General features: G+C 40.6%; 2 protein-coding genes across 2 annotated transcripts in view; one reads left to right on the top strand and one right to left on the bottom strand.

Annotated features, from left to right (window-relative positions):
• Positions 1-1,825: 1,825 nt before the first annotated feature.
• Positions 1,826-11,248, bottom strand: KIAA1143 (KIAA1143 ortholog). The gene is made up of 4 exons (XM_075272233.1): positions 11,186-11,248; positions 7,581-7,690; positions 5,623-5,764; positions 1,826-2,693 (listed from the first exon to the last, which is right to left on the bottom strand). Exons 2-4 carry the CDS (start codon positions 7,686-7,688, stop codon positions 2,488-2,490), a joined length of 456 nt encoding a protein of 151 aa, XP_075128334.1. The 5' UTR covers positions 7,689-7,690; positions 11,186-11,248; the 3' UTR covers positions 1,826-2,487.
• Positions 11,249-11,496: 248 nt separating this feature from the next.
• KIF15 (kinesin family member 15) overlaps positions 11,497-19,680 on the top strand; it is a 44,777-nt gene continuing 36,593 nt past the window's right edge. Inside the window, exons 1-6 of the mRNA XM_075271266.1 lie at positions 11,497-11,535; positions 14,274-14,307; positions 14,756-14,942; positions 16,795-16,871; positions 18,655-18,692; positions 19,003-19,100. Of these exons, the coding sequence (XP_075127367.1) occupies positions 11,517-11,535; positions 14,274-14,307; positions 14,756-14,942; positions 16,795-16,871; positions 18,655-18,692; positions 19,003-19,100 (453 nt within the window). The 5' untranslated portion in view covers positions 11,497-11,516. The remainder of the gene's footprint in view (positions 11,536-14,273; positions 14,308-14,755; positions 14,943-16,794; positions 16,872-18,654; positions 18,693-19,002; positions 19,101-19,680) is intronic.

Below are 19,680 nucleotides of genomic sequence, written 5' to 3'. Positions count from 1 at the left end.
TCATATACCAATCCAGTGTTTCCTTCACTTCAGCAAAGTCTACAGAGGACTTCTTTCAATCACAGACTATGGTTTGCTTAGGTGTTATTAAGTATGAGATCAGTTGAGTGACTCTTGAAGCTCGTCTTCAATGCATTTATTCAAGTCTTAGCGTATGTTAATCCCAGTAAAATGATGGTAAACTGTTAACCAGTCTTTTTTTTACTTTAGGTTAGAACCGCCATCTATGGAGCACATTGCCTGTGGAGGGGCTCCCCCTATATATATATATTTCCACAATTACATGGATAGGTAAGAACTATATGGGCTATTCTGCTGGGTATAAGATACCACTAGAATAGTACCTTTAGGACCTGTTCACATGGGGAGCGGAAGGGTGGATTTTGGCATCGAGAATGGCGCGGGGAGCCGCGTCACTCTCGTACCAAAATACACCTTCCACGACTGTCACGGTTTCCCCCTCTGGAGTAGGCTCAAATGAATGGGCCGACTTTGGAGGATACTGCCGCGAGGTGGGCATAGACCACCAATGTGAGGGGGCGGATTATGCCGAGGATTCCGCGCCATAATCCGACCTCTCTGTGCCCGTGTATACTAGCCCTCAAGGTTTCTAACAGGAGTGTGTTTTGGGTACTCTGGCATGACACCTCTCAAATCTGTTCGTCAGATAGGGTGGAGTCTGCTTCCCATATAGGAACATAGGACAGTTGGGCACAATAGCACAAGTTTGGAATATATTTGTTAAATCACTCTCCTACCATGATGGTACCAAATGCAAAAACTAGTGAGCCTAATGGTAGGGCGTCATATTGTTTTAATGTGGGAAGGTTATAGAGAGTTTGTAGAGTCATGAAAGAAGAAACAGCCGAAAATAAAAGGAGATGGCATGTGTTAGTCAGGCCTTTAATGGTGGAAACCAGATAGGCCTCATTTCAAAAAACATAGGGTTTTTTGTGAGGGATAGTAGAGATAAGAGAGGGTAAATAAGTTGTTCTGAATATTTTACAGAGTCCCAAATCTGAAAGAATGTCTGGCATAGGATTTCAGACATTTCAGGGGAAGCCATAGAAGGCAATCTATTGACAATGAGGCTATGTCAATAGCTTCCAAGGTAAGCTAGATAGGGTGGTGGGGTCTTCCATTAAATGGAAGAGGGATAATTGAGCAGTTTGGGCTGCTTGACAATATTTTATGCCACTGGGGACTCCAAGGCTTCCTTTCAATTTGTGTCTATAGAAGGTGGAGTGTGCACGGCGAAGTGACGTGGTCTGTAACATCCGCAGGATATGTCCTAGAACTTTGAGTAGGAGGGCCTGAAATTAATAAGATCTTTGAGGATTTTTGGTAATAAGGTTATTTTAAGCAAATTAACCCTCCCAATCCAGTAAATTTGATAGGTGGAGGTGGTAGGCAGTTCTAAGGGTAAATGGTTGTGCCAGATTTAGGTAGACAAACCCATATCTAGATACACTGGACGGAATAGACCGTAGAAGTGTGATTAAAGTCCCCTCAATATAGGGTAGGTGGCCCATGGTGCCCAAACGGACAGTTTGGGCATCATGGGCCAACTACCCTATATTGAAGGGAGCCTGACACCCATGATTCTTATGGTGTTTATATAAAGGATGGGAGTTACATCAGATACTATGGTTATTGCGGTTAAATCTATCTTGTAAACTTGTAAAATGATGGGGCATTTTTAGGACATGCCATCACTTAAATGACGCAACACAAGTTTTATACTGTCACTTTACAAGATGAGAACCCCTATAAATATTAGGGTTTATTCATGTTTCAGAATTGGTAAAGCATCAGTTTTATATTTATATTTAATCTAGTACAGCAATACATACATTGCATTTGAAATAAGAGGTTTTTCTTCCTTGTTACCAATACATAAATTAATTTTAAAAGTATTTTTATTCTACTTACACCTTAAGTGGGACAACACCCAGTTTTATATACAAAGCACACTATTAACCATGGAGGAAAGGAAATGGTATCATTCAATATAAAAAAAATAATGATAAAGTCAGGAAAATATAGTTCAATACATAATTGTTCGAACAATTCAGTAGATTTATGAAATTAAAACTAAAGTCTTTGTTGCCGAGAGCAGATGAGGTTTCATTTTTATAGTATAGTATTTGAGGCATTTTGGCACCAAAATCCAGCAAATCAATGAAGCTCTGCAGATAAAAAAGTTAGGGTCATACGAATCAAATGGTGATTTTCTCCTTATGAATCGATGCCCCTGTTGCAGAGATAGCGCTGTCTTTATCAATATGCAAGTCAGGCCTTTGAACAACATCGTCCTCATTGGGCCGGGTCGATATGCTGGTGACTAGAGACACCCTTAAAAATATAAAAGCTGCGCTGTTGGCTGCAAACTGTTAGTTTTAAAGAACGTTTTCATAAATCTCTGACACTATTTTCAAAACTGTTCTTAAATAACATCGAAATGTCCAGTGATCTTTCATTTATGAGCTAATCTTCATCCTCCTCATCAAAAGACAGTAAACTGGTATTCCGCACTTGTTTTTGGCTAGATTTAACAGACGTTGACTCTTTGCTTTCTTCATGCTTGTTTTTCTTGCTGGAGGATGCATTTATACCTGTGAACTTGTCACCAGTGGAACGTTTTGCTGGCTTTTTAAACAAAATTTTTCCGTCCAGAGGGGCTGGTTCCTCATCTGTAGAAATAATGAAGCTCATGCTAAAATACATAACAACTGAAAAAGATTTTACAGTGACACTAAAGCATAAAAAAACAACAACGTACTAACTCTAGGAGGATTATTATCCATCCATGATACAGTTCTGTGCTTTACTGCAAACCAATTTTGATACTTCAGAAGTGAAAGTATACTGCTAGAATATGCTATAGGGCATATGCACAAGCCGATCATTGTCACCGGGTAAGGCTACACACAGCAAAAATGCTGTTGAATGTCTGCAGGGAAAATCATCAGCATTTCCACTGCAAAATCACTGCTACAAAAACTACTGCAGAATTCTGTACAATGGGTGGCTGGTGGCACCACTGTTACGGAAATAAGTCATAGTGAACTCAGTGCCTTCTTACATCCATTATGTTTCCCTCTTTCCTTTCACTCCAGTTGTAGCATATGTGGAACTTTATGTTTATGATACCTTATCTGTAGGTTAAGGGCTAGTTCACACGGGGGCAGGTGGCGGGATTTTGGCACCAGGAGTGGCGCGGGGAGCCGCGACACTCTCGGGTCAAAACCCGCCTGCCACGACCGTCGCGGTTTCCCCCTCCGGAGTCAGCTCAAATGAATGGGCAGAAACATGCCGATAGCGGAAAAAAGAACGCCAGTGGTCTCCATAGACCACCATTGTATGGAGGTGAATTTTGAGGCGAAATCCGCTGTCAAAATCCGCCTCCATGCCCCCGTGTGAACTAGTCTTAATGGGGTTATTATCCAGCTTTATAAAATTTATATTTTAGAAAGCTCCCATTGGGACTTACATCATTGAGACCACTGCAGCCAAACAACGCTTTCAGTTGTATACTACTAAGAGCGATGTTTGGCTGCAGCGGTCTTGTCAATGTGACGTCAATGTTGCCACTCTGTATACAAAGCTGACAGCCAGCTCAGTTCAGAAACATAGGGGAGAATGCAAGAAAGTATAAATGCATATTTATTTTAAAGCTGTCTACTCCTGACTGTATGTACTTTATTAATCCTAAACAATGCCATTAAAGGGGGTTTTCCCATCTCCCTGTCTCGGCAGCTTTGCCTGCCGACTCTTCTTCTATGTTCTGTATTCTTCAATAAGCTGTGGGATAGGTTTTGACTGTTTGATGAACAGAACAATATGAACTACCGTATTTTCCGGACTATAAGGCGCACATAAAAACCTACGATTTCCTCAGAAATCGTAAGTGCGGCTTATAGTCCGGTGCGCCTTATATATGGATGGAAGCGGCGGCAAAGTCTGCGTGCCGCTTCCATACATACATAAAAGGCACCGTAAGGGTGCATTCACACTACGGAACGCCGGCATGTATCACAGCCGTACACGCCGGCGTTACAGCAGGGCTGCCGGACACTTCCTATTCATTTCTATGGGAGCCGGCATGCGAGCGCTCCCCACAGAAATGAATGGACAGACACTTCCCATTCATTTCTATGGGAGCCGGCATGCGAGCGCTCCCCATAGAAATGAATGGAAAAAAGCAGTCCACTCATTTCTATGGGGAGCGCTCGCATGCCGGCTCCCATAGAAATGAATGGGAAGTGTCCGGCAGCCCTGCTGTCACGCTGAAACAGAACGTGAAACTTACCGAGTGGTGCAGGGCGGGCGGGCATTCAGGCCTCCTCTTCCTCCGATGTCCTGACCACTTCCTCCGGCGCTCGCGAACTAATGGCCTGTGCGCATGCGCAATATCATAATGCTTCTACTACTGCGCATGCGCCCAGGCCATTATCAGCGAGCGGCGGAGGAAGAGGACGGAACATCGGAGGAAGAGGAGGCCTGAATGCCCGCCCACCCTGCACCGCTCGGTAAGTTTCACAACATTACGGTTGGGCTCTATCAGCATGATTTTGCTGATAGAGCCCCTCCTCGCCTGCCGAGCACTTCCAATAGAAGCGGCTGGCACGCGGGGGGTTAAGCGGCCGCTGGCAAAGTCTGCCTGCCGCCGCTTTCAATAACATATAATGCGCACCGGACTGCGGCTTATAGTCCGGTGCGCTTTATATATGAACCGAGACGGACTATAAGGCGCTCATGGGCAATGCGGCTTATAGTCCAGTGTGCCTTATAGTCCGTAAAATACGGTATTATAATAAATATAGAATTTGCTATGAGAGATTATTAATAGAGATGAGCGAGTACTGTTCGGATCAGCTGATCCGAACAGCACGCTCCATAGAAATGAATGGATGCACCTGGTACTTCCGCTTTGACGGCGGCCGGCCGCTTAACCCCCCGCGTGTCGGCTATGTCCATTCATTTCTATGCGAGTGTGCTGTTCGGATCGGCTGATCCGAACAGTACTCGCTCATCTCTAATTATTAATTCTGATTACTAGAAATCTAATATAAATGCAGATCAAATACTGTGCACAGTAAGTGTATATTATATTACACAGGTTTGTACAGAACACTTACCATGCTTCTGCAGAAAATTAACTCAGCGGTATCTTTGTAAGAGATAAGCTTATCTTACATTAGCTGACCTGATTGTCCTGACTGCAGAGCAGGAAGAGAACCTCCGCCTCCAGAGAGCACTGACTAATCATCCCCTCTTGTCTTAGAGCACTGACTAATCATCCCCTCTTGTCAGATACAGGCAGTGCACCAAGGAAACAATTTGTAAACAACAGGAAGAATAAACTAACAATGCAGGCAAGCAAAGCAGCATTGCTAAAGCAATGTAACTAGGAAACCTTTCGAATTTATGTAAGCTAACAGTATCGATAGGATCCTTGAGATGGGAATACCTCTTTAAGCCTTGTCCTGCTAGTCAGAGAAAAATTGGTCTAAAACTAGAGATGTCTGAAATGCACCCATCTGGGGGTTAGTCACCATGGTAAATTTCACCTAGTTTACACAATTGCACTTCTCCAAGCAAAAGAGATCATTTACAAACCTTTTGAGCTTTTGATTTGCTGTTTAATGTTCATAACCTCCTCTTCGGACAGATCGCCCTTCTTAAGTACCACAACCTGGGGCAGTTCATCCTCCTTATCACTACCGTCACTGTCATCTGCCATTACTGGAACATTCTGTCGCTGCAGGGGGTGAAACAGTATATAACATTAGAGTACACTAAATATTTACTTTCCTTTTTCTGACACCTTTTTCTAAGAAATAAAGCTTATATCATGTAAGAAACAAAACAATTGTGCTTTAATTATATGTATATTTAAAGGAGTAGTCCCATCTCAGTTGGTCAAGTCCCAGCCAGCAGAACACATCTATGTTACTCTGTTTCTGTAACAGTGGAAGCTATAGCTTAGTGTGCTGTACTGCCATTTCCCTCTGGAAGCTAAGCATAGCCACACATGCCTGTTTCTGATATTCCCAACCACCAGAGGCTTCCAGAGACATGGGCATTCTCTTCTAAGACATTAAAAGGCAGATACTGGACAAGCACTTTAAGTTTAAGGAACTAGTGACCGGGCTTACTGAGATTCCAAGGGCCATAACTTTTTTAAATTTCAGTCAATGTAGCCATATGAGGACTTGTTTTTTTTTGTTTTTTTTTGCAGGATAATTTGTATTTTGTAATTGTACCATTTACAGCGATACTGTATAATGTAATAATAAGCCTTAGGCTATGGCTACATGGTAATTTTGGCTGGAACTCCTGATATACAACCAAAGATCACTGGTTCACCCTCCAACTCCTTAATTAATGTTAGTGAATGGAGTTACACTGCCACCCTGAGGATCCTATAACCATCTCTAAACATGGTACACAATCTTTGCCTTTTTGCAAGTAGAAGTCGCAGCTTCCTTTCAATAGCAATGCAACTCCATTCACTAACTTCAGTGAAGGGGTCACATGTTGACCTGGCGATATTTGGTCACACTATGGGAGTGACCGTCAAAATCGCTGTGTAGTCCTAACCTAAAGCTTATCAATACTTTATACAGTAATGCATTTCATGTCCGCCTCAAATTTCTCTTCATTTTCAGACGTGTGAACCGAAAAGTTACACCAGATTTAATATCCAGTATCAGTCACTGAGATAAATCTGACAAGAAGAACGATGGACAAATAAAGCTTTCCTTATCGCCACATACAAACAGAGAACTTCAAATTTGCATCTGTAATTATTCACATTCTAGAAATTAAAATATGTAAAATCCCATCTGTCTGTTTTTTGTTCTTTATATTTAGACAGAAAAAAAATAAGACCGCAGTCTGTAACTATCTAAAAACAGTGGTATGCAGAAAGAAAGGGACCTTAAACATTAAAGAAAAAGAGTACATCTATTTGTATCTGTTAATAAGGAAAACTTTAAAGAGAGGGTGTCCAGAAAAAGTGGACAACCCATTCAGGTTTTAAATAGGCCAGGGGCAGTGTGTGGGGGGGGGGGAAATCACTCACCGTTCCAAGATGCTCCAGTGCCCCCCAGGTCCGATCTTATCATGGGACAAAAGTGGTGAGGTCAGTGAAAACCATCACTTGTGACTATTTAAGTTGCAATTCACTGATATGCAACTATCTTACACCAAGGAGTGATTAACAATAATAATAAATCCCCCCATTGTGCCAGTAGCATAAATCTAACCTTAGAGTAATAGCTGCAGGGATGTGGGCTTATGCTGAATGAGCAGGTGAGGCATGACTACAGACTAGGGTGCTAGGAAGAGAGCAGGCTGTACAGATACCGCTGCGCACTGGCAGGAAGACTTCCATATGTGTATTATTATTATTATTTATTTATATAGCACCATTAATTCCATGGTGCTTTAGATTTGGCAACAACTGGAGTAATGGTAGAGGATAGACATTTTTAAGACTTCACGTGATGATTCCTGTCCCTGGCAGCTTGGAAATCCTCGTGCTGGTGCCATTGTAGAGGAAAAATGCATACCTTGGTGTCCACGGTTGGACCTTCTTTGTAGCCAACATCCTTCTTAAACTTTTTCAGGAAAGACGGCTCTGTTGGCTTCACATAGGATACTTGGTTTCTTTTACTCATGGCTGAAAGGCATTTCATCATGATGTAGTGTTAAATTAGAACAACAAATATGTGCATTGTCCCCACAAGGCCAGCTATATGTGTCACACCCCCTGACACATTGGCGAAACGCGTGTCCACACATGGTAAGGTGTTTTCTATAGGACATCTGTGCATGTTTGGGTTTAATATGATCATGTTACATAGGGTTTTTTTGTGAACCTTTCCCTGCACCTTCCTATTCTATATTGTCTCACTGATACTCTTATCGGGTTACTATTATTCTGTATTATAAATTGTTGGTGCAGTGGTATGTGTTCCTTTATACCTTTATTCAGATATGTTACCTGACCTCCTAAGAAACTGGATTTTACTAAACATTTCCTGCATGTATCAAATTGTAATTATTGTGGATATACTGTTCCCTCTTTTATGTATGTAACAGTTTTTAGATAACTTTTTTCAATAAAATTATATATTTTTATGTATAATTGTCATGGAATTTGCCTATTGGCATAGTTTTTGAGTATACAGGTAGACCTCAGGTTACAACGTTTTGTGGTTACGACTAGAGATGAGCTAAAAAGTAAAGCTCCCTCGTAACAGAAAGCTGCCAGCACTCCCGACTAGCAAGAACGAGCCTGCGGCAAATCAACGCTGGTTCTGCAGCAGGCTCATCCTTGCTAGTCGGGACAGCTGGCAGCTTGCTGTTACAAGGGAGCTTACTTTTTCTCATAGGAATGAATTGACCAGCGTTGATTGGCCAGTGTACAACATTCGGCCAATCAACGATGGTTCTGCCGGAGGCTCGTCTGTGAGGAGGTGAAGTCTAAGATCGGACCACAGCAGTCTCCATTGTGGTCCAATATTAGACTCTGCCTCCTGGCCAGCAGTGATTGGCCGAATGCTGTACACTGGCCAATCAACGCTGGTCAATGCATTCCTATGAGAAAAAGTAAAATCCTGCATAAACGCAAGCTGCCAGCTCTCCCTGTACAGTACGTGATTTAGTGTGCACCGAGGAAGACTGTACTGTATATAGTAAAGTCTTCCTCGGTTCCGAGCCGCTGCACACTAAATCACGTTGATCCGTTCCTACACGTCGTTGTATGGTATGTTTCCGACTTACGTCGAAATTCGGTTACGACACCGTGTAAGAACGGATCAACGTCGTAAGTTGAGGACTACCTGTATATGGGATTCCACCGACACCACAGTGTGAATTATTGGCCCAAATTAATTTATATTTCTGCTCTATACTTTATTGTAAAATCCACAGTTTGCTTCATAATGTACAGCACATACAGTCTGCAATTCTGCACTAAATCTGCTACAAATTCTCTTGTAAGGCATGAAGATTTTGCAGAATTGTGCAGTATAAAGTTACAGTGCATGTAAATCGATTTCATACCAACTCTATTTTGCAAACATCCCATCCCACACATTAAAAACCATGGCATTAAAAAGCTTTATGTGTAAAACCAATCTAAAATAGAGCCTACACACTATGGGTATCCCGCTGGATTTCTTTCAGAAAAATTCACCATGTTGCTACGAAAATTACCAAGGCAAAAACCTGGTGATTTTCCAGAAGCTCACCAGCAGGGACTACTGTTCAAAGCCCATGAAGCAGGTTTTTTTGTGTTGTGGATTCCAGTTGCAGCATGTGGATGGATCTGTTAACATCTCATCCACTATGAGGCTATTGTAGGTGACAGTGGGTTACTTGTGGTAGGGCCATAACAGTTAGCTGTGATCACTCCATGTGTCCAAATGAGCAGTCTGGAGCACTCCTTTCATCAAAAGTACTATGTTCCACACTGAAATAGATCGTGATCTTGATGTTTTGTTGCTTTAATATGTGTCGCCCTGCTGACAGACTCCTTTTATAAACATGAATGTAGTCATATTTAAGCCTGGTTCACATCTGCGTTTGGTATTCCGTTCGAGGAGTCCGCATGGTGACCCCCCCAAATGGAATACCAAACGCACTGACAAGCGGTGAGCAATGAAAGCACACGGACTCCATAGACTATAATCAGTATTTTCCGCATGAGTCATGCGGAGAGGAAAGTAGTTAATAAAGTAGTGACCCCTGTGGAGACCGCGCCGAAAACACACGGACCCCATGACAGTCTATGGGTCTGTCCATGTGCTTTCATAAGCTCACCACTAGTCAATGCGTTCCCTGTATGGACTCCCTGAACGGAATACTGACTGCAGATATGAACCAGGCTTTAGTGTGGAATAAATACAGCAGGTTTAGATTTCTGACAACTACATTGTTGCAGCAATATTTGGGTCATAAGTTCAGATTCTCTACTAGCTGTAACAAACGCAGCATGACACTGTGATTTCTGGCTTTGCAGCTAAAGTCGCTGTGCAGAAATACGCTAGGTTAACACCTGTGTTCGGTTTTCCATTCTTCGGGATCCACAAAAAACCAATCCGCTATAGATTATAATAATGGGGTCCACCCAGTTTCTGTCTGAAAAATGTGGTCTTTTCTCCCCGCATTTTTTTTTTCTTTTAATGTAGATTATGAGCCCCATATAGGGATCACAATGTACATTTTTTTTTCCTATCAGTATGTCTTTTTGTAGAATGGGAGGAAATCCATGCAAACACAGGGAGAACATACAAACTCCTTGCAGATATTGTTCCTTGCGGGATTCGAACCCAGGACTCCAGTGCTAACCACTGAGCCACCGTCTTGCCCCATCTCCCTGCATTTCTCAAGCGGAGTGGGTGGCAGACTCCCTGAAAGGAGAACGGCACAGGTGTGAACCTACCCTTAGCTCAATCCCTTCATTTGAGGAAGTGGTAAAGGTGCCATTTCAGCACAACAGATGAAGGACAGGGCTACTTGTGGCCTTATGTTTCCCATCAAAGTGATGAGAACCAATGAAGCCCATTACAAGTCAATCAGGAATGGGCGATATCCCTTGTGGTCTGGTAAACACCTCAGGATACCCCAAAGCAAAAGTCAGAGGAAGCATTCAATATAAGACAATGGTCACTGATATCATAGGTGTCGGGGGAGGGGGTGTAGTGTTCGCTGCCTGAGGTACCAAAACTGTCAGTTTGTATGCCAGTCTTAAAAAAGGCCTTGACCAGCAGAAGGGGCGCCTGAATGATAAAGAAGCTCCGCCTCTTAATACATGAGACACGCCCATGTGCCAGAATAGAAATCTATGTCATGAGCTGGCATGCATTTCTGGTTTTACCAATGCCAGTGTGAGCTAAACTAAGTATGTGGGGCTGAGGCGCCCCTGCCCTGGTCTCTGGAGGAGCAGAACGGGGTATGTGGTGCAGCTGTGGTACAAAGATGCGCCACATTATCAGCCATTTACACCAATCTATGTCCAGTCACTCACGTCACACACACGTGTAGGTTACACAGCATGTAATACTACAGCTATAAGGAGCCTGTCATAGTGAGCACAATCCCCTGTACACAAGACGTCTCCATGAGCCTCCAACACGACTGTAGACACCCGCAGCACACACTCACATACCTCTCCTGCGACTTCCCACAATTCACTGCGCTGTTTCTAAACAAGCGACCTCTAGCAGACGGCGGCTCAGGAGGAACAATCCACCTACTGACTATCTGTCCACGGGATTGTATGAGGGCTACACAAACATGGCCGACGGAGCCTCACAGGCTATGGGACGTTTCCGCAAGTAGGCGGGACTTAGTGATAGCTATCCAAGGTTTCGTAGTTTAAAGCGCCAAATTTGAAGTTTCCGCCATTTTGTTTTATTATCTTTTTCTTACCTACAAGAAGTAAAAGAGCGAATCACCATATAACAGAGAGTCGGGAGAGAAGGAAGAGGATATAGAGGATGGCGCCGGGGACCAAGGGTATGGACAGTAATGTTATCATTGTCTGTCTGCTGATCAGTCACTGCCTGTATGGAGAGGGCATATGAAGTCCTTGTATTTACACAGCAGATCATGCCGAGCTCTAGTGTCTGTACATGTAATACATATATATTAGGTTCTACTGTCTACACATGTAATACACATATACTGAGTCATACATGTAACAATGTATGTTATATATGGGTACACATATACTGAGCCATACATGTAATAATGTATGTCATATATTGGGTACACATATACTGAGCCATGCATGTAATAATGTATGTTATATATGGTTACACATACACTAAGCCATACATGTAATAATGTATGTTATATATGGGTACCTTTACACCTATACCGAGCCATACATAAAATAATGTCTGTCATATATTGGTACACATACTGAGCCATACATGTAATAATGTATGTTATATATGGGTACACATATACTGAGCCATGCATGTAATAATATATGTTATATATGGGTACACATATACTGAGCCATACATGTAATAATGAATGTTATACTGTATATGAGTACACATATACTGAGCCATACATGTAATAATGAATGTTATATATTGGTTACACATATACTGAGCCATACATGTAATAATGCATGTTATATATGTGTACACATATACTGAGCCATGCATGTAGTAATATATGTTATATATGGGTACACATATACTGAGCCATACATGTAATAATGTATGTTATATATGGGTACACATATACTGAGCTATACATGTAATAATGCATGTAATATATGGATACACATATACTGAGCCATACATGTAGTAATGTATGTTATATATGGGTACACATACACTAAGCCATACATGTAATAATGTATGTTATATATGGGTACACATACACTAAGCCATACATGTAATAATGTATGTTATATATGGGTACACATACACTAAGCCATACATGTAATAATGTATGTTATATATGGGTACCTTTACACCTATACTGAGCCATACATAAAATAATGTCTGTCATATATTGGTACACATACTGAGCCATACATGTAATAATGTATGTTATATATGGGTACACATATACTGAGCTATACATGTAATAATGCATGTCATATATGGATACACATATACTGAGCCATGCATGTAATAATGTATGTTATATATGGTTACAAATACACTAAGCCATACATGTAATAATGTATGTTATATATGGGTACCTTTACACCTATACTTAGCCATACATAAAATAATGTCTGTCATATATTGGTACACATACTGAGCCATACATGTAATAATGTATGTTATATATGGGTACACATATAGTGAGCCATACATGTAATAATGTATGTCATATATGGGTACACATATACTGAGCCATACATGTAATAATGAATGTTATATATGAGTACACATATACTGAGCCATACATGTAATAATGAATGTTATATATGAGTACACATATACTGAGCCATACATGTAATAATGAATGTTATATATGAGTACACATATACTGAGCCATACATGTAATAATGAATGTTATATATTGGCTACACATATACTGAGCCATACATGTAATAATGCATGTTATATATGTGTACACATATACTGAGCCATGTATGTAATAATATATGTCATGTGTGGGTACACATATACTGAGCCATACATGTAATAATGTATGTTATATATGTGTACACATATACTGAGCCATGCATGTAATAATATATGTTATATATGGGTACACATATACTGAGCCATACATGTAATAATGCATGTTATATATGGGTACACATTTACTGAGCCATACATGTAATAATGCACAGTGATATGCAAGACATTTAGGCAGATGTGGTAAGGTAAAGTTCACCTCTGCGCTGTTGTCTCCAGCCTGGACTGTTGAGGTCAGGAATCTACAATGTATTAGAAAGCTGGCAGAAAACAGAATGGGGTAAAAAAAACTTCATTTGCACCGTTTTCTTATGGGTGTTATTTTTATGGCATTCATTGTGCAGCAAAATGAAGTGTTACCTATATTCTGCAGGTCAGTATGATTACAGCTATACCAGATTGTTACAATGTGATATGCTTATAGAAATCCAAAATACTGAAAAATGTAAAAAAAATAAATAAATAAGTCACCAAATGGTGAAAGAATAGCAGTTCGGTCATATTGTTGTTTTTTTTTTTTTTTTTTTTCTCCCCTGCTGAAGTGTTCATCATATGGGATAAATATTGCCATGTTTATACTCTGGACATTTTCAGAGGTGGAATTCCTAATTTGTTTGTTTTTTGTCTATTTTATTTGTGATCTAGAGAAATGGGGGAGATTTGAAATGTTATGCTTTTATTATTTTTTTTTTCTTCACTTTTGTATTTAGTCTCCATTTGGGGTCTGATCACCAGTACTATGGTATATACTACAATACTGATATATTGCAGTATATTGTAAAAATCTATTTGCGTCTATTATAGGCTGCCTTCAGTAGAAATGGATTAGGACTTGTGTATAGAACGCCAGTCTTGATAAATTCCCCCATTACTTATATAGGTACAGGTATACTGAATTCCACTGTTCATACATGTAAAGGTAGATACATATACAGTTACTGTGTGATACTGAATTCTCACAATACTTGCAAAGCATGGTAAGAGCATTTTGAAAATGGAAATTCTTTAACGCAAAAATAATTTAAAAAAAAAAGTTGGTTCCAAATGTTTTTATAATTATTATTTATTTATTTTTTTTAGGTGACCCACTTGATGTAACTGTGTCTTTACCAAGGTAACTTGATGATATTGAACTATACCATTGTGTAATTTGCAAAAATTTAGTTACAACTTTTTGTATTTTTATGCTTTTTATTATTAATGGAAACAGCATTCATTGCAGTGCTAAAGCTGTCCCGTAATAGGCCCCCTTGATTTATTATACTGTTCATTGAGGGTCTGGTCTGAGATCTGCTATTATGACAAAAAGAGTGAGGCATGCCTCACTATTCTATTCACCAAATGTAATGAAATCTTCAATGGAAACTCCTAACAAAACCTCAGACACAGGTGTAAACGTAGCCTTAACATTTCAATATTTAGCCCTCTTAGGATCAACATCGGCAATCTGACGACGCGCATGAAACCCTGGTGCAGTTATCTGCCCACTACTTTCTCTGCAAAAATACTGGAAAGCAATGCCAACAGTAACCACAACTTTTTTTTTTTTCTTCACTGAACAGCCCTGAGGGTGATGCCATCAAAGTATTTCTGAGGATTCGGCCTCCTGTGGATGGAAGTCTGGTTGGAGGTGATGGGGATCAGGGACTATGCCTCTCTGTGTTGACTCCGAAAACAATCCGTCTACATTCTAAACCTGAGCCGAAAATTTTTACTTTTGATCATGTGGCAAATATGGATGCAACTCAGGTCAGTACAGAGTCTAGTGTTAATGCATTTAGTGGTTGATGTACTTCTAAACATGTGTGGTGAGGGTCCTGGATAGCATTCTTAGGCTCTGACCACATCTGTGTCATGGTCTTAGTTTATAGTTTACACCACAGCACTATAACAAAAGGTCTTATTGAGTTCTTGTGGTGTTGACTTATCATCAGTTCCCCGTCACTATAAGCTTCAGGATGCAATACTTGTCATGCACTCAGGCAGCTGCTAGGGAACGTCATGATGTCATGAAAAATGTCAAAGTGCGGAGAGGTTGTGATCTGGGTTTTTTCTGCATTCTCTTTATATACAGATCACTGGTACCGTATTTTGCCCCGGAATCTGCCTCTCATTGTTTTCAGTGCGCAGCAGAGATTGCAGCAGGAGACGGAAAAAGAAACGTCCTGCTCATTCTTGCTGCAGATTCCGCGGCTGAATCATCCTCTGGGTCCGCTGCTCGAGACTCCCTCCTGACTAGGCCTATTCATTCGGGCTTAATCACGAGTGGGATGCCGCGACGAAAATGCAAACGGTGTAAAATGAAGAGAAATTCTTCTTCATTTTCTGCTGTGTGAGCATACCCTAACAGTCTCATAGTCTCTTCTTGCACACAACATCCACAAAATTGGTAGGGATTTTACTAAACAACACCATGATGACTGGCTTTTTCCTGCTTGGGAAGCCTAACAAGAGATCCTAGCTCAGACTCCTAACCATTATCTCTTACTGTAAGGGGGCGTTCACACTGCTGTCTGCCCTGGGGCGTCCATGGTAAACCCCAGGGAAACCGGACAGCAGAAGGCTTGCGAACAGTCGGCTTTAATGGAATGGAATGAATGGGTTTTAAAAGGTGACCACCTGTGAGCGTTTTCAGCCTCTCTGCCTGGAAACCGTTTTTTTTTCAGCGGACACAGTTCTGCATGTAGGACTTTCAAAAGAATGGATTTTAAAGCCGACCACTCGCAAGTCATCTGCTATCCAGTTTCCCCGGCGTTTACAGCGAATACCCTGGGGCGGAAAATAGCGGCAGTGTGAATGCTCCCTAAGGGAGAGAGCAACTATGATCTACTAACACAGAGAGGAAGAGACTTTATCCTCCCCAGGATGTTCTTAAGTCATGGGTCATACCAATCCTTACTTCTCATTGTTTTGCTCTGTTAAAGGTATATCACACAGAAAATTGCCCTCAATTCAAGGAGCAGGAACATGTTACCTGTTGCTGAGTGTATCTATTGGAACTAGATAATAGAAATTCATAAGGATAACTGAGCACTAAGGGTTTTGCTGAAGCCTATTCCAGCACCTTCTCATGTAGGCTTACGTTATGCTAGTAAAAAAAAAAACAGGCACCTTTCTGTTAATCTCCAGGACTGTGGAGCCTTAGGGTATGTTCACCCAGAGTTTTTAGGAGTGGATTTTGACACAGAATCCGCCTCCAGAAACAGCTCCCATTGATTTCAATGGGAGCTGCTTGCCTTTTTTTTCTGCTAGCTAGTAGCGGAAAAAAGAAGCAAGATGCCTTGTCTTGCCGCGGATTCCGTGGCTCACTCTTCCGCAGGGCGTGGCTTCCTCCCAATTAGGCCCATTCTTCAGGCCTAATTTGGAGCAGAATGCTGCAACGGGATGCATATTCTGCCGTGTGAACATACCCTTACAGCCAAAACACCAACTCTGACTCTTTTTCTCTACAGTCCAACTTCTTTATAAATGGTCAAACAGAAGCTGCAAAGTTCCTCTTATTCAATATTTTCTATTCATATGACAGTAAATATTCCTCAAGCTACAATACCAAAGTCACTGGAGTACTGGACATTTAATGTCAATGTTTGTCATCTTTCAGGAATCTGTGTTCTCAAGTGTGGGAAAGAACATTGTAGAGTCCTGTATGAATGGCTACAATGGGACCATCTTTGCTTAGTAAGTTACAATCTCACAAATGTACTACACCACTTTGATGTTACCAGTTTTTCATTTTGTTACAGGCACAGTACACCAAGTATTGTTGTACCTCTGCACAATGCAAGTATGAGTAAGGGCTTGTTTATACTATGGAAATTAAAGAGGAATTTGAGGTGGTCATCTGCCTCAGATTCCCCATCATTTTCCGCCTCGGGGTGGAATGCTAAAGCAGAGCAGTGGCTATTCCACTGTGACTTTCTTTGTGAATTTGCAGAATCTGCGCAAGAACAAGCAGGAAGTTTCCTTTTTCCCCATCCTACTGTGATCACTGCCTTTTATTGAATACAATGGGAGGCAGAATCTGGACAAAATCTGCTGCTGATTTTGGACATTGTGGCATATGTTAGTTTTGTGATCATACTTGCATCTTTTTAATCCAGAGTCTTCAATTGTGCTTTTCTGGGGTGATATCATTTTGTTTTCCTTTACATTTTTCAATAGTACAACTCGTATAGCATGTTATTTATTATACTTTATTTATATAGTGCTATCATATTCCACAGCAATTTATTGACATAGTCCTAAGTTATGGACAGCTCGGTTCAGTGGTTAGTGCTGTAGCCTTGCAGCACTGTTGTTCTGGGTTTGAATCTGACCAAGGATGACATCTGTAATCTCCTTGTGTTTGCGGGGGTTTCCTCCAACATGTCAGAGATGTGAGCCTGACCGTGTCTGTATAAATAAAGGATGTTCCCTTCTCGCAAAGCATGCTGTCTGAGAGAAACACAGCTTTTTTTGTTGCAGATTTTGTTGCGTTTTTTTGAGCCAATACCAAGAATGGCTACAGAAGTAATGGGGAATATATAGGAAGCTCTTATACTTCTACCTTTAGCTCAATCCTCTTCTGGCTTTGGTTCAAAAAATCGCAGCAAAATCTGCAACAAAAAAGCTGCGTTTCCGCAATGTGAGGCTTTAGCCTTAGCAAGGTTTCTCCTAAGTTTTTCCTGCATAGTGACATTCCAAGCAGCAGATCCCAACCTATCATTAGCTTCTCACATTTTCTAGCTATATACCATGACTTGATAAAATTGGAATGCCCTCTTAGAAATCTGTCTTCTATGTCAGTTGGCCATTTAAAAGGGGGGGGGGGGGTTCTAGGTTTTTCATATTGATAACGTGTCAAGTTGAAAGTGGACCTCTCTCTGTGTTGGATGTACTTGGTTAGTCTGAAACAGCCGCTACGCATTTGATAGCTCATTAGTATCCAAGACTTGGGAAATCTCTTTAACCTGGTTTAAACTTAAGGATTTTGCCATGAAAAAGCTTGTTTTAAATTCAACAGTCTTCTCTCTGTATATATTGATATTCTTAAAGATGTTTTTCACTTTGTTATATTCAACTGTTTGGGGTCATCGCAGCTCCTAGTAATGTTTATATACCAGGAGTCCTGCTGCTCGCTCACCGTACGTGAGCGCTTTCTAATAGACTTCAGAAAATATTACAAAGTAGATAACTTTCAATCAATTTGCAATGACCTGTAATATATTACAAACTGAGCAAGTAATGTACCAGAAAAAATGCAGTGTGCTACATTGGATGCACCAGAAGGTGGCGCATACAGAATCTACTGCTACAGCAGGAGGCGCTGTGTGCACTGACTCTGTCATGTCAATTGAACCTAGGGTATAAGGAAAAGTTAGTAGTATACAGTTATTTTAGAGATTACTTAATTTTTTGTCAAGTTGCCCAAAATTGTCATTACTAATACATTCATCAAAGTGGTGGTGTTTTTCTCTTTTAGTGGTCAGACTGGATCAGGGAAGACATTTACAATGCTAGGTAAGAACATCATGTTGTTGTGCCTTGTGCGTAATCCATATAGTAGTTTTGTAACTATAATGGTTGTCAATGTTCATACTATTTTATGAAATTATTTTGTGGGAAATAAAACATTTTTTAAGGAGCACTAACTTTACAATAATCTTTACATAAATTAATAGCATTTGGAGGGATAGATCATTAATTGTGAAGTCCTCGGCCACCCCTTTAAACCGTGGCATCCTTTTACGCAGATGTGTTTCTCTCTACTCCACTCTGGTTTATTTTTATTTTATTTTTTCATTAATAAAGGTATGTCTTTCTCTTTTAGGACCATCTGACTCGGACAATTTTACTCATAACCTCAGAGGGGTCATTCCTCGAAGTTTTGAATATTTGTTTTTTCTAATCAATCGGGAAAAAGAAAAGGCATGTATACTATGATACTATATGTTTCTATCCGGGGAAGATACTGACATAGATTAGTCACCACCCATGTTATACGATAACCACTTGATCTGCTCCAACTGAAGCCTCCTCTTACAGAGTGGATTTCTGCTTTGGATCTGAGAAGGGGTCCCCAGTGGCCATCCTTACACTGACATGCAGAGGCCCTAATAGGCCAAATGAGAGAGAATATTAAGTCTAATAGATTTTATTGAATTTTCATGATAAAACAAAATAAAGGCACAATACAGAATGCAAACAAAGAAGTAATAACATTTGTGCAAATGAACACATAATTCCAAAACAAGTAAGGAAGAATAGAACAGACGAAAGAAAGAAAAGAGGGGGAAGGGGGAGACAAAAAGACACAGAGAAGCATGCAGACACCAAAGGGGGAACAGGAAAAAATAGGGGGGGGGGAGATGGGGGGAGAATCTTAATATTGTGTCTCTATGTGTAATATTAGTATTGTGTGTCTATTTAATAACAAAGATGATATTTTATATGCTTGACTTACAAGAAATGCTGTAAAAAACAATGTATTATAAAAGTTTTATTATAT

The sequence above is a fragment of the Leptodactylus fuscus genome, chromosome 4 (genome assembly GCF_031893055.1).
Source record: "Leptodactylus fuscus isolate aLepFus1 chromosome 4, aLepFus1.hap2, whole genome shotgun sequence".
Classification (NCBI taxonomy): domain Eukaryota; kingdom Metazoa; phylum Chordata; class Amphibia; order Anura; family Leptodactylidae; genus Leptodactylus; species Leptodactylus fuscus.
This window is presented reverse-complemented; position numbering and strand designations above follow the sequence as displayed.

What these genes read in the sequence shown, in the direction of transcription:
- KIAA1143 (XM_075272233.1), bottom strand. Translation starts at nt 7,688, where the DNA reads ATGAGTAAAAGAAACCAAGTATCCTATGTGAAGCCAACAGAGCCGTCT. An exon ending in GTCCAACCGTGGACACCAAG is followed by an intron (nt 5,765 to 7,580) that starts GTATGCATTTTT and finishes CACCCCCTGCAG; the next exon opens with CGACAGAATGTTCCAGTAAT. An exon ending in GCAAATCAAAAGCTCAAAAG is followed by an intron (nt 2,694 to 5,622) that starts GTTTGTAAATGA and finishes TTATTTCTACAG; the next exon opens with ATGAGGAACCAGCCCCTCTG.